The sequence below is a fragment of the Drosophila pseudoobscura genome, chromosome X (assembly GCF_009870125.1).
Source record: "Drosophila pseudoobscura strain MV-25-SWS-2005 chromosome X, UCI_Dpse_MV25, whole genome shotgun sequence".
Classification (NCBI taxonomy): domain Eukaryota; kingdom Metazoa; phylum Arthropoda; class Insecta; order Diptera; family Drosophilidae; genus Drosophila; species Drosophila pseudoobscura.
Genome location: NC_046683.1, coordinates 62,344,889 through 62,359,342, shown reverse-complemented (window position 1 = coordinate 62,359,342; position 14,454 = coordinate 62,344,889). Strand labels below are relative to the sequence as shown.

The following is a 14,454-nucleotide window of genomic DNA, read 5'->3' as shown; positions in this document are numbered from 1 at the left end:
CAGCAGCAAATTGCTTATTAAAATAATAACAAGGCAAGCCGGAAAAAAGTGAGACATTGGACTGCAGTCAACCCTCAGAGAACTAGCCCCCTCCCCTCCCCAGGACGGGCCCAAGGGCAGCAGGAACAGAAATTACAGATGCGGAATCAACCCCGATAATGAAATACCCCGAATGAAAGATTTTCCGAGGACTTCTTAAAGTTTTAAAGCTGAATCGCATCAAATGCGGCCCAATGTGTGCCTCTTTGATCATAAAATCAAGTTGTGTTCCCACGTCCACCCTATTGGGCAAGTTCTTGTGTGCTGCTCGAGGACCCAGGAAAGCAACTATTATTGACCCAAGAAACAGGACGACAGCCGGGGGAGACAGAACTAAATGAAATCTAAATTAATACAATTTTCGGGTCGCTACTCTCAGTTCCTACTCGGTCGGTCGGACGGTTTGTCGGATGGTCCGTCTCCCTTTCTGCTGCCATATTGGCAGCCATCAAGATCAAAGATGTGTTAAGAACTTTTGCTCGCAAGGAATTTGCGTTTGTTGGAAGCGTGGGCGGGGGCGGGGGCCGGGGGCGGGGCAGGCTGGCTGAGCAGGAGGTAAATTGAGACATGGACACGGAACCATCTTGTTCATACGGAGCGGAGCCCAGGGAGCATGGCAAATAAAATAAATGGCAATGAATGACTGAGCAAATGAATAAATGGGAGACATTTTTGCTTTGAAATTCAAATTTCAAAAGTTGTCATGACATTGTGTTTATGACATTTAGTTGCAGCAACCAGAAAGAGATGCAAACAGATATGCCAGACAGAGAGAGAGAGAGAGAGAAAGTGAGAGAGAGAGCTGCTGTCAATTCTTCCTTTTTTGTGTCCCCATCTTTGGAATGGCGGAACGGGACGGACTGCATATTTAAAATTGAATATTTGCACGCCTTGAGCATTTCAGATTACAAAGATATACTTCACTTATGCGCACACAAATACACATAAGCGTTTCAGTGTGCACGCCTGTGTGTGTGCGTGTGTGTGTGTGTGTGTGTGGGCGTGTCTTGTTGTCATTTGCATGCGCTATGTGCCGTATGGTATTCGTATGCTATATGCGCTTGTGCTATTTGCACTGCTCAAAGCGATGTTAAGCGGTTTTTTGTTTTTCTTGTTTTTTTGTTTGCTAGTCAAAAATTGAATTTAAAGAGATGTAGCTTTGTAGATGGCCAGAGATACGTAGGCAGCCACACAGCTTGTGAGTGGCAGATCTGAGACCAGGGACTTGTAACGTATCATTAGATCACTGGGCACTCAGGACTTGATCAGGGATCAGTGATGCGGGCTGGCGAAGGCACGCATATTGTCTTCACATCAACTCCTATATCCCATAACCCACCCCTGGCTTGTAATCCAATCACAATCTGCCCTACATCATATGTTCTTTTACTCCATCCCGACCTCAATTCTACCTGGGGGGCGCAGTGCTTTAAATTTAATATGAAAATATGAATTTCCATGATTTTATCAAGTGTGGGACTGACTGGTGCTGGATCTGACTGAGATATGAGTTACATATAATGTATCTCACAGATACATTTGCGAGTGTGCACCCGCTGCTGAGAAACGTACGCGATTGCTATTTACAAAAACATGCTGCCGTATGCCGCACACGATTTTCCAATTGAACTCACACGTGTACACATGCACAGATACGGATGCAGGGAAACAGATACAGATACAGATACACAGGAGATACGGATACAAATAGAGTACTACACGAGAGAGGAGCAGGGCCATGGGCAGGGCCAGCGGCTGAGGCAGGGGCAGGGGCAGACACATGCAATGCTCATGTAGGAGCGAGCCTGCCATTGATGCAGTCGTGCATTCAATCGCTGCGTCGTCACCTCAGCGAGCGAGTACGGACCACAGAGCCCGGACCTGGAGATTGGGGACTGGAGACTGGAGACTGGAGACGGGGGCCTGGGGACCGACTGCCCGAAATCATTTCAAGTTAATAATAAATGGAGCATCATCATCAGACATCAAACCCGAAGAGCAAATATCGAGTATCCTTTTGGTCCTCGGTCTGTTTGTGTTTGTGTTTGTCTGTCTCTCGGTCTCCACATCGGAATGTTTGCATTGCCATTGATTTACTTTTGGCATGAGTTTTTCAATTTGTAACCCGAGCAGCGGCGCCTGCTCCATGTCGTATAATGAGCCGTTGCCTCGAGTACTGCCTGCTGCTGGTGCTGGTGCTGGTGCGGCTCCCTGTGTGGCACGAATCAATTAAAATACGTGCCAAGCATTAGAAGAAGAGTGTGTGGTCGTGGCCAGGCGGCTCGAGAGTCTGACTTGGCAATATTTCAATCAAATTTTTTCTATGCCTGTCCAAATGGATATTTATGCTTATCATGCTTATGGGAAATTCACATTAGACGGAAAGTCAAGAGGCTGCCAACATGCCAGCTCAATTGACAGTCCCGGCGAAGGCACCGGCAAAGGCACCGGCGAAGGCGAAGGCACCGGCGAAGGCGGGGCCGTTCGTACTATACATTATACATATACACGTATGCGCAATCCTTATGCTCGTACACGAGCATAGTATATATACTATATATACTGTCATCCTGTTGACAGCCAAGGTAGCCCACACACAGAGAATCACATACACAAATACACATGAGTGCGTGTTTGTTGCCCTTAACAGACATTTTCACAGTTGAGTGCGTTGTTTGGGCCCAGCCTCTTCTGAATCTCCCGACTCTTCTCCCCCACCCCCCACCCCCCAGGCTATTCTGCTCTTCTGCTTTTGGGGCTGGCTCTATGTAATTTGTAGCATTTCTAGCACGCCTGCTGGTATGCAGCAAAAATCCTCCATGTTGCCATTACATAAGCTGCCGAGTGGGGGGTTCTTCTCGATTGCTTGGCCCAAAAGGTAGGCTAGGCTTTTAATGCCGCTCAACCCCAATCTCCAGCAAAAGCAATCAAATGGGTCATCGCCCCAAAAGCGTAGGCATTAAATTTATGCCTCTGCCTAACCAAAGAGGAACCAAAAACCGGAGAGGAACCAGAACCACCGGCCGGAGTTTTAATTAAAATATATTTGAGCCACGAGACACTCCGGGAAGGAGTCCGCATCGCATTTTAAAGTCAGTCCAACATTACGCAATCGTAATCGATAACTCAGAGCCGCCAGGACACAGCCCGGCAACACGACAGGACGCAGTCAGACAGGCGTCCGTCTTCTCCAGGCTAATTAGTAATTTCTGGAAAAGGTTCGTCTGCCATTGTCGGAGCGGGAATGGAACGGGGATGGAACGGAGAGCCGGAGCCGGAGATGGAGGCCCAAAAGTATTGATTAGCTTTCGGTGGGCATTTGGTTGGGTAATAAATTACCAAAACTAATGTTTGTCTGACGCTGGCCCCGAAGTTTGTCTAATTAATGGCAAACCTTTCAAAGGGCTACACCTTGTTTCATATTCCCCTTTTCGCTGGCACCGGGAGTAAATAGAACATTTTTGTGGCGGCGTACGCCGTATGCCGTTTGCCGTACCCGGACTGGGCCGAGTCCGAGCCGACTCGGTCATTAGCATGCGTTAAAATGGCGTTAAATGTGTAACGGAAACGCGGCCTGGAGCCGCGGACATGCTTTTACTTTCATTTCTTTGGCATAATAAAAATGTCATAAATATTTGGCATTGCCGTGTGTCCCTGTATCTATCCATTTCCCTCGCTCTCGCTCTCTTCTATCCGTTTGTGGTGTGTGTGTTAATTTTTTCTAATTGTCCAAAATTTAGATAATTACATGCCATTAATTATTTACATAATAATAACGTTCGTTTCCTCTCCCCTCTCGCTCTCCCTCGCCCTGCCTCGCGCTTTACAGTTTTGTGGTTGTGTCTTGACTGAGGGCGCACCCATGCACATGTACAGATATGCATAGCTACACATACATAGATGTGGGTGAATGTATGTATACAGTAATATGTATGTAGGTATAGTGGTTGGGGGTTGGGGGTCGGGGGTCGGTGGTTGGGGGTTGGGTGGGAGTTAAATTAAATTTACATAATTTATGACTTACTCAGCAGTGTTCCATGGGCGTTGTGTTGCATAATTTTAGGCATTTTTGTTTATTGCGGCGTAAAATTTGAATTATGAATCAGGAATAGGCTCCCGTTCCACTCTTCCACTCTTCCTTCTTCCACACCCCTCCCTCATCTTTCTTTCCGCGTTGCTTCCGTGTAAGGGTTACATTCTGAGGTTATTAGTAATTTATTTGCATATTTTGTGGGCATTGGACAGGACGGAGACGGTAACGGTAACGGTAACGGGGACTGAGGTGAGCCGCAGCTGACGGACAGGAGCAGGAACTCAAGTGTCATACGACAGTCAAGTGTCGTGTCTTGAATGAAATACGCTTTGAGTTGGGTCGCCAAGGTGTGGGGCAGGTGTGTGGGTTGGGTCCTGGCTCTACGCTAGGACTTGGACTGGGGCTGGGGCTGGGACCGGGACTGTGACTGTAACTGGCTCTGGAGTGAGGCTAAGAACTGGTCTAATGAAAGATTCTACATTTTTTATGGCCTCTTATTCATTTTGCACCATTCGAGCTCCCGATTACCGTTGGTTAACAGCTCTCGTGCTCGTGCTGGCCAATCTGTTGTCTGGCCCTCGATAATATATGAACCAATAAACATTCCTCTTGCCACGCCTGCTACTGGCTGCCGGCTGCCGGCTACCGGCTACCGGCTATCGGCTGCTCTCTGCTGCCTGGTGGTCGTGGGTTCAATGCCAGACCGAGTCCAACCAACTTTAATTGCCACTTGCTAATTGCAAACTCCCACAGACCCCGTCCGAAGAGCGGACCATTATATACAGATGCCATATTTCATACATCAGAGATACATAAAGAATATAGATATTTCCCATTGAGCGTGGCCCAGACAACATAAAAAATGAACGAAGAAGCAGCCACTGATTAGTATCAAAGGGAAGTGCAGAGTGTGCGGCGTGTACAGGGTGTGCGGGGTGGGCAGGGTGCGCTGGCTGTGGGTGGGGATATGGATGATACAGTTGCGGTTGGTTGGATCGTTGGTTGGTTGCCCTCCAGCTGAAGCTGAAGTTGGAACTAGAGCTGTAACTGAAGCCAGAGCTGAGGCTCTCATCCTGAGCTGTGGAGCAGTGAAAAACTTTTGATTAAGCTGCAGTTATGGCAGGTTGTCGGAGAAGGAGCACAGGCAGCCTCAGAGCGGCACCAGGAGCAGGGGCAGGAGCAGGAGCAGGAGCAGCAGCAGGAACAGCAGCAGGAACAGGAGCAAGAGCTACAAGCTTTTGTTTTGCTTGCTTGCTCGTTAGTTTGTTTTGCTTTTACCTCTATCTCAAAAAGCTCCCTTTCTGCCACTCCCTGTGCCACCAACACACACACACATACACACACACACACACACATGACAGATGCTTGAGGCAACATTGTCTACTTTTAGGTGCTTTGCCAGTGACAAATTTGAGCAGCGTATCTCGCAATACTACGACGACTATCCGTATCTGTATGCCGCAAGAGAGAAAAAAAAAACTTTTGCATAAAACTTTGATGATTTTTGTTAGAGAAGAAACGAAGCGAAGCTGCGTTTTCAATAAGCAGAGCTCTCCACTTCCACTTCCACTTCCACTTCCAACCTCCCTTCGGCTAGCCCCATAAAATATTACTTTTCTATCAACAAAACTTGCCGGGGAACCCACTCAATTCGAAACCATTTTCCAAACTATCATCATCATCCTCGTCCTCGTCCTCGTCGTCGTCGTCGTCTCCGGCCGAGTGAAGAAAGCATAATAAAAATTGCTCTTCATGTGGTTCGGTTCGGTTCGGTACAGGGCCAGAGGGGCAGAGGGGCAGAGGGGAAGTGGGGTTAGAGGCTGACTGCTGCCATAACAAAGCCATAAAACGTAGTTTTAATTGCATTTTCGTTGTTCCGTTTTATGGAGTTCGACTAGCGAATGCAGGGAAACCAGAACAGAACAGAGCAGAACAGAACAACAAGAACATCCCAGGAATGACCAGAACAGAGAAGAACTGAGCGGAAAGCTTCGGCTTTGGACTGGTTCAATGCGCCGCATTCTAATTGCACAGAGGAGAGGGCGAGAGTCAGAGAGGGGGTCAGTGGAAGGCACTTACGGCTTGACTGGATCTGGGTGGGATCTGTGGGCCGGGCCCAGCAGTCACCCAGTCACCCAGGCAGAGTCCCATCCGCTCGCTGTCTCAGCGCACTTCGCTTTGCTCACTTAGCGCTCGGGCATCATAAACTAACGCAGTTTATGGGTCCATGCACCCAAAGCAGACAGGGAACGACACAGAGCGACACGGAGCGACACAGAGCGACACACAGCTACACACAGCTACACACAGCACACACAGCACTTGGCCAAGTTGGCACTTTTGGCCATTGCATATGCGTAGGCGGCGACACTGCGGCTAGCCTGTGGCCCACTGGCCCTCTCTCGGACATGCTGGGGCGCTAAAATTTGCGGTTTAACGTTCCCACTGGCGCCTGTCGACTCTCAACTGTGGCTGCAGTATCTCTTCCCCCCCTCCCCCCTTCCTCCTCCCCCCGCAGACACTTTGTCATAAGCAATTGCCAAGGGTAATTGTGTCGAGGCAGGCATCTTTTGATTCCCCTCGCACCGCCAACAGAGAGAATGGACGAAAAAAGAGAAAGATTTAATTAACATTTTGACTCTCAAAGGCTTCGGCTTTTGGCAACATTTAAATTTCAAATTATGTGCGCTAATTACGCGGCCAAAGAAGGTTGCTGGCAGTGGCAGTGGCTGTGGCAGAGGCTGTGGCAGAGACAGAGGCAGGGGAAACCTTGCTCTTTCTCTGGGTCTCGCTGGCGGTAATAATTAGCCAGGCTTTTGTGCACACACAGAGTGAGAGATGCCTTAGAAGGGCCGCCGAAATACAAAAAAAGAGTTCCAGTGTACTCAGAAGAACTCAGAGAAGTGCAGTGAAAGCATTCGGCACTCATGTGGCTGCCAGAGAATGCTTTGACTTGACGGAATTTTCCAGGAAATTCTCCCATAAATTGCCGGCAGTTCATTAGCCAAAATGAAAAGGACATCATTGAATGCTACTGCCGTCTCTGCCTGTTCAGCTTTTGCTGTTGCACTGATTTCTGTTTGGATTGGAAGCCGCACTCAAAGCTAGCTGCGGGCTCTGGCTCTGGCTATGGCTCTGGCTCTCGCTCTGCAGCATTGACTCGAAAAAGAGCAGATAATGGATAGCAATCCTGCCCGCCTGCATGCTGTTTAGCTTCATCTACGGTTCGGTCTTTGAGATGCTCCGAGCATTACTTACAGTACTGAAAACATTTTCCAATTTATTAAACCACGACACATCAATCATTCATCAGCAGCATCAGGAGCAGCCAGAGCTGCCACAGCGGCAACCCCCAGAGCGGAGGAGAACGTGCGACTAAATGAACATTTTTCGGTTAAACATTGGTTTAAATTCTGCGGCGTCACCCGGCCACCCAGCCAACCTTCCACACCACTCCACTGCAGCTCTCTCTCGCTCTCGCTCTCGCTCTGCCTGCTTGCCTGCCTGCCTGCCCCCCGCATCACTGTCAACAACATGGTGCTGCCGTCGACATCGCCTGTATATAAAATCCACAAGGCTTCAGTTCATCGACCACTTAATTTATCCAGCTGAGCTTTGAGTAAGGCAAAAGCGCATTTGTGTGTTGTCTGGCCAAGAGTGATGAAGTGGGAGTGGGAGTTGGAGTGGGAGTGGCAGGGGCAGGGGCAGTGGCAGAGGGGAAGTGGAGGAGGGGTGGTTCAGCATGCCTTTGGTCAGACAGAGAAATGCACTTAATTGCCGAGCCCCCCGCCCTGTTTAGTGTGGCGGGGGGGCGGCGGGACTCTGCTGGAGTTACGATTAAAAAATCAACCAGCCAAAAATAAAGTGCAGCCTGCATTTAGGCGCGCCGCCTGGTGGTCCATCCTCCTCGTCCTCCTCGCCCTCATTCTCGCTCTCTGGCTCGTCCGCGCTATCGTCCGTGGGGGAACTCTGCACTCATTCATTATGCATTAATGTAAATACGGTAAATGTTGTCCAATCATTAACATAATTGAATTACAAACAAGCTGAGGAGAGGCCCAAAATTTCGGCTCGCATCCATGCGCGTGCATAAATCGCAATTTTAATTACTTGCCTTCGACTAATGGATTGTTCCAAAAAAACACACGCACACACTGAAGGGCAGAGGGGTAGGGAGGCAGAGAGGCAGGGAACCGACCCGACTATGACATTAAATATTTCATAATACGAAAGGGCACTCGCTCTCCCAGCCACTCCCTGATGGTTATATAAAGCAATTGAATTTTGCAGTTAAAAGCTTCAATCATTTTCAATTGCCGCAAACTAATGGCTGATTATAAAATATTCATGCGACAAGCGGCAGGCGATGAGACGACAGACTTCCATGCGGCTAATGACAGGGAAAGGCACAGGCCCAGGCCCAGGCCAGGGCACAGGCCCAGGCACAGAACTGGGCCCAGACCCAGACCCGGACACGGACCTCACCTTGCCCCCGACTTGCCCTGGGCCCTGTTGATGAGCCAATCTAAGGCCAGGAAGCCCAGGGGCGTAGCCAAAGCCGCCCCCTTTCCATCTGTGTGCGGTGCAAATAAATTACACCTGCGAAGGGAGAGGTGGAGCCCAGCTCTTGTGGGATCCCCCACCTTTTTGGTTATTGATTTGCTTGGGTATTTGCGGTTTTCGGAGGAGCGAAGCACCGAAGGAGGGTGGACACTCGATTCGAACAGTCGGTATAAAGCCCTCAATTAAGTTTTATTTTAATGCATTTCATTTGAACGTCTTTTAATGGGATTTTTCGTGCTCCGGCACGGCCATATTACTCATTTGCCATAAACCAAAAGGTGACCACAACACGTAGCCCTGTCCCTGTCCCAGTCCCAGACCCAGACCCAGTTTCAGACCCAGTCCCACATCGCACTCCTCACAGCAGAGTGCCAGAGCAGAGAGAGAGAGAGAGAGACGGAGAGCGGATGAGTGGATGAGGGAGGAGAACGTTAAGTGTTGGCTGGCCAGAATCGACATGGGTCGCTTGGGTGAGATTTAAGCTTTAATGATGCATGAAGCGGCACAGGATGTGGCTGCCCAGTCGTGGGTAAAAGGCAATGAGCGCAAATGTGCAGAGGAGAGCCAGAGAGCCAGAGAACGGGAGAACGGGAGAGCGAAAGGACGAGAGGGATACAGAGGGGGGTGTGCTGGAGAGACAGGACATGACAGGAGATGGGCTTGCATATTGAGTGCCATTTAAATGCTTGAAAATGCTTCGCTGGCCAAATGTGTTTTTGGAGGTGTTTATGAAGAGCTTCTATCCATCTATCCCGCTCCCCACCACGAGAGTATGCTGATTGAATCGGAGGGGGGTACCGGGAGTAATAGCATCCTCTGTCTGAATCATTATCGCATAATCTCATTTTCATCTAGACCGTAATCTCAGCCCCGTATTAATTTCGATATTTTTCTCTCTGTTTCTCTTGCAGATGAACCGTGCTTTACAGCTGAAGCCAGCTGAAAATGAAAGTCGCAGCGGTAAGTAATCAAATTCTGAACTATCTTTATCTCTCTGCTTCATATTTTACTTTCTATAAAAGGGGGGACTCCCTCCCATGGCTGGAAAATCAATCAGGTCTCTCCATAGGTGACCCAAACAAATAATTACAAAAAACTTGACCCGTCTTTCGCTGTGGGGAAAGTTTTTGTGCCAAAAAGTGCAGAGCCAGCAAAAGTTTTGCACCCCACACCCTACCCCCTCCCCATCCCCCTGCACCTCTCTCTCTCTCTTTTCCTTTGCTCCCTCTTCCATTCTATTTTCAACACCTACAACACACGTCAGCAGAAATTACGAGCGCACTTCGATAAACTGTCAAAACTGTCTGCAAAAATTTGACATTTCAGAAAAAAAACGAAGAAAAAAACAGCAGAAAAACGAGAACCTCAAAAAAATACTTGGAAATGGTAGAGAAAATGGGAAAAGCGTATAGCAAAACAACGTTCGACTGTCAATGGCAGTCAGGCCGCTACACACAGGACCCACGAGTGGAGAGCGGGAGGCCGAGGCAGTGGCAGAGGCAGAGGGAGAGGCAAACAGCGCTGGCCAGGGCGCCATATTGTTTTTACCGGGACCCTCACACAGTTGTCGTGTTTCACGCTTGTTTGTGACAGCCCATCGACCCAGGAACCCCTCCAGAACCCACCACCCTCATCCCCATCGACATCCCCCACTCGAGCAACCTTTGGGATGGTAAAAAGAATGATAAAGATTTGCATAATTTACACAGCACTTCAACTTTGTTTTTTGGGTCAGCTGCCCGAGTAGTTGTTGCTTTGATAAACTTATTGACAGGCTCATTATGCAGCCGGGGCTTCAAAGTAATTTCAATATTTCTACCCCTTACTGAGGATGAGGGCTTAGCTCGGCTCAGCCCCTGCTCATTATCCATTCTCTCTCCTGACTCTCGAACTGTGGCTCGAGCTGTGGCTCGAGGTCTGGCAGAGGTGCAATCGCACAAAAGTATGCTACACATTTCGCAATCAACTCTCGGGCTGCCCCGGGCCCAGCATCCATCTAGAAGTTGGAGTCGCAGGAGTCAGTGCACTCTGCAATCTTTTAAGACATTTTGCAGCTGGCGTCGCTTATCACAGCAGAGCCGAGAGAACCAGAGGAGCGCCCAAAATGTCCATTGCACAAATTGCTTGTGCACACACTCATACTCACACTCACACTCGCACTCAACCTCAGCCGCACTCACTCCGAGAAAGACGGGTGGTGCGTGGGTGGGGCAGACACAGCCATTGCTCATAACAGTCGCTGTCGCTGTCTCCGTTGCTGCGTTGCTGGTGGCTGGTGGCTGTGGCAAGAACCTTGACAAAGTTGATGTGTCAAATCAGCAGCCAACGAACGTTGAGCGAGCGCAGAGCGAAGGATGCCCAGGCAGTGGTGGGTCGGGTCGAGTCGGGCCTTCCTCCGGATGACCTTTAAACTTTGCCAAAGGACATGAAAGCACTAATCGTTACGTTGCTCCTTTCTTTATTCATTCATTCATTCATTCTTTTGGCTGCTTCGATTTCGCTTTGCTTTCGTTCCTTGGCTCTATCTCTCTCCCTCTCTCTCTCTCGGTCCCTCTTGGTGGCTCGGAGGCAACAATTTAAACTTTCCTAATCCGCTGGGGATTGGAAACTTCAAGCTGCACAAGCAACTGAACTCCGCTCTGGCAACTTGCTGGCAATCTGTCCGCACAATTGTGGACTTGGACCTGGACCTGGACCTGCTCTGGACCTGGTCTAGGAGTAGAGCTCTAGGACGAGGACCAAACCATCAACGACGCAATCAAGTCGACATTTTTGTTTGTTGCTTTGTTGGCGGCTCGTCGTCCCCATCGTCATCTCCCCCGGTCTTCTTCACTCGAGTGGGAACAAATTTCTAAGAAATTAAAGCACTAAACTTTTTCGGGCCCCTATCAGCAACGTACTTGGCAACTCTGCACCGAGCCCTTGCCTTCTCTCTCCTTCCACTCTTAGCTGAGACTTTTGACTTGGTCCGTTTGTGTGTGTGTGCGTGTGTGTGTGTGGAGTAGGGATCTTTGGCTTTGGGCTTAGGCCAAAATGCAATTAGACAAGGACAAGTTTAATTGCTTGGTCGAGAGTCCTGATATCCTGCAGGCTGCCGCTGCCGCTGCCACTGCCACTGCCACTGCTGCAAGCTTCACCCGCTGACATTTGCATTTCTCAGCAGCACAAAGAAGTTTAATTTATTTAAGCTCAAATCAAGCATGAAATGTGCGAGAGGCGGTCGTATTGTGGGGGGTATGAATACATTTTTTGCTGTTGACAAGTGCGAAGAGCAGAAATGATTTAGTGGGGAAGCCCTCTTGATACTGTTTCCATTTTTTGGAAGGGCTCTCTCCCTGCCTTCAATCCCTGTAACTTCATCAATTTTAACTTACAGCAGGGAATGTGGAGGACTATGTTGACATGTCTATGCTTTGACCAAGCCCCAGACCCCCCCCTGAGAACCGAAAGCACAAATTGTTGCCGTTGTCTTTGAACCGTTGTCCCTAGGTCCTAGTCCTAAGTCCTTCTCCGTCCTGACAACGTTTGCCGCATTTGCAATCTTCTGTGCCAGATCTGAGTCTGATGATTTTCGTTTCATTGCCACACACTCAAACACACACACATACACACACGTACACACAGACACTGCTACATACATCCCCTGCTTAGTTATTTATCTTGATATTCCTCCTCACACACACACACACACACATACATCCATCCCATGCCTCATCATTATCAAACTCATATTGTCGTCTGCCTGCTCTTGCTCTCTCCCACTCTCAGTCTCTCTCTCGCTCTCTGTCTATCTCTTTTTCGCTTTCACGCGTAATTTGTACTTGTCTAACACGTAATGATGTCACGTAAATTGCATACGTTCGCTTACGTTTACGTTGACGTGTTACGTTAGCTCTTGCTCTGCTTTTCCCTGCGACTTAAAGTCAAATTAATATCACTCATACGACCCGTGAGCAGGGAAGATCTGCCAGGGACTGGTACTGGGCCTCGGCTTCCCTCTCTGTGTGGCATACAAACATAAATTGTGAAATCCCCGCTATTTCCTCACGAACAGTTTTACACACATACTTTCACACACACACACATGCAGGCACACTCACACAGATTTATGTTTCTAACTACGCATTAATTTCCTTACCTTTATCCCGGCCGTGTCCTCGCTTGACTCCTTGTCACACGTCAGTAAATCAGATGCCGTTGCCCAGCCCGACGTTTTCCGGCTTCCCGACGCTTCCCGACGCTTCCCGTCTTCCCGCCACGCCTCATTCATCATACTTATAAATATTCATTTCCTCCTGTGGCGCCGCAGGGGGATACTCCAAAGGGAAGCGCTGGTACAGAAATGATTGCAAAAGATTAAAAATCAACTCCATAAAAATTTCCTCGCATCTTTCACCTGATGATAAATGACAAGCGAAAATTAACAAAGCAGCCCCAAGCATCAACGAGTGAGAGAGAGAGAGAGAAAGAGTAGAGAGAGAGCGAGAGAGAGTAGAGCAGAACCTTAAAGAAAACTGTGCGCGCATATGTGGAAAATTCCCGAGCAGAAAACTTTCGCAGAGCTCATTACAGACAACGTCTCATCAAATTGAAAAGCAATGAGCTATGAAAGGGGAGCACAGGCCCTCGAAGCCGGCGCAGAACACATCCCCTGCTAATAAGCAGGCTGCCAAAAGTTTTAGGGCGAAAAACTAATAATAATAATACGCAGCGTTGGCCCGAAAAAACTTTTCTCATTTCGTTGTGCGCCCCCTGTCTTCTTCTCAGTTCTGCCCTGCAAGGCCCTGCCCTGCCCTGCTCTGCTCGCTGCTCCTTTCGCCTGATTACGCATTTGAATTGTATTCGCTGGCAATTTGTGTTGCCTACGTTGGGGGCGGGCACTGGCACTCAGCCACGATCCCGAATTTCATTTCGACATAAAGTTAGCGACACATTCCACTCTACCTGCTCGGTGCTGCGACCTTATTAGTGTCAACATTTTTATGGCAGCGCGGGAAGAATGCCACACAATTTGATTAATACAAATAAAGGGCGACAAATTCAATTGAATTTGTAATATAGATTGACTGCCAATGATGATTGGCTTCAGCTGCGGCTGCGGCTTCGGCTTCGGCTGCGACTCCTTTTATCTGTCCCACATGTGCTCCAGCCAGGGGCTTGGAGGCTTCAAGTTTTGGGGGAGTGCAAATTAAAAGAGACGGCGAGGCTGGTACAAGGCAAGCTGTATGCGAAGGCCAGGATATTCACCACTAAGCCCCAAATAACAAAGCCTCTGAGGCCAGACAAAAGGCATAAATAAAGCCCATCCAGCGGCAGCAGCAGCCGCAGCCGCATCTACGAGTACGCCTAAAAGCAGACATCAATTTCTGCCTTTCTGCGTTTTTCCTTGCTCCTTCTTTCTCTCGCTTTTCTTTCGCTTCTCCGCTGCTCCAGTGGGTGGCCGACGGTCGGTGGTCGGTGGTCGGAAGGGGCTCAATTCTTTAATCAGCTTAAATTCACACGTACCAAAAGCGACGCATAGCCATTGATTGGAGGCTTACCCCCAGTCGCTTCCACTCCTCGTTGGGCCGAGTCTTCTTGCTTTTATCAAAGCCAGTTCAAAGGCTCGTATGTGTATTTAGGCTTTTATTGTTTTTGACCTTTTTTTTGCGAGACGAAATAAATATCGATTTTTTTCCACGCACACAGACACACGGACACATCTCACGCACAAAGGATGGAAAGGAAAAGGGAGGAAAACCGAGCCGAAATAAAAGTAAATCACAAGCATCGCTGCTGGCAGCATTCGCAAGTTCAAATAAGCGATAATAAGTATTTAT

The 14,454-nt window shown here is 48.8% G+C and overlaps 1 protein-coding gene across 41 annotated transcripts in view; it reads left to right on the top strand.

Annotated features, from left to right (window-relative positions):
* The window catches only part of bru3 (bruno 3), a 316,608-nt gene that overhangs the window by 195,109 nt on the left and 107,045 nt on the right, over nt 1-14,454 (top strand). For all 41 annotated transcript variants that reach the window (XM_033381811.1, XM_033381812.1, XM_033381803.1 and 38 more), the window contains one exon: nt 9,547-9,595. In XM_033381811.1, coding sequence (XP_033237702.1) covers nt 9,547-9,595 — 49 coding nt within the window. The remainder of the gene's footprint in view (nt 1-9,546; nt 9,596-14,454) is intronic.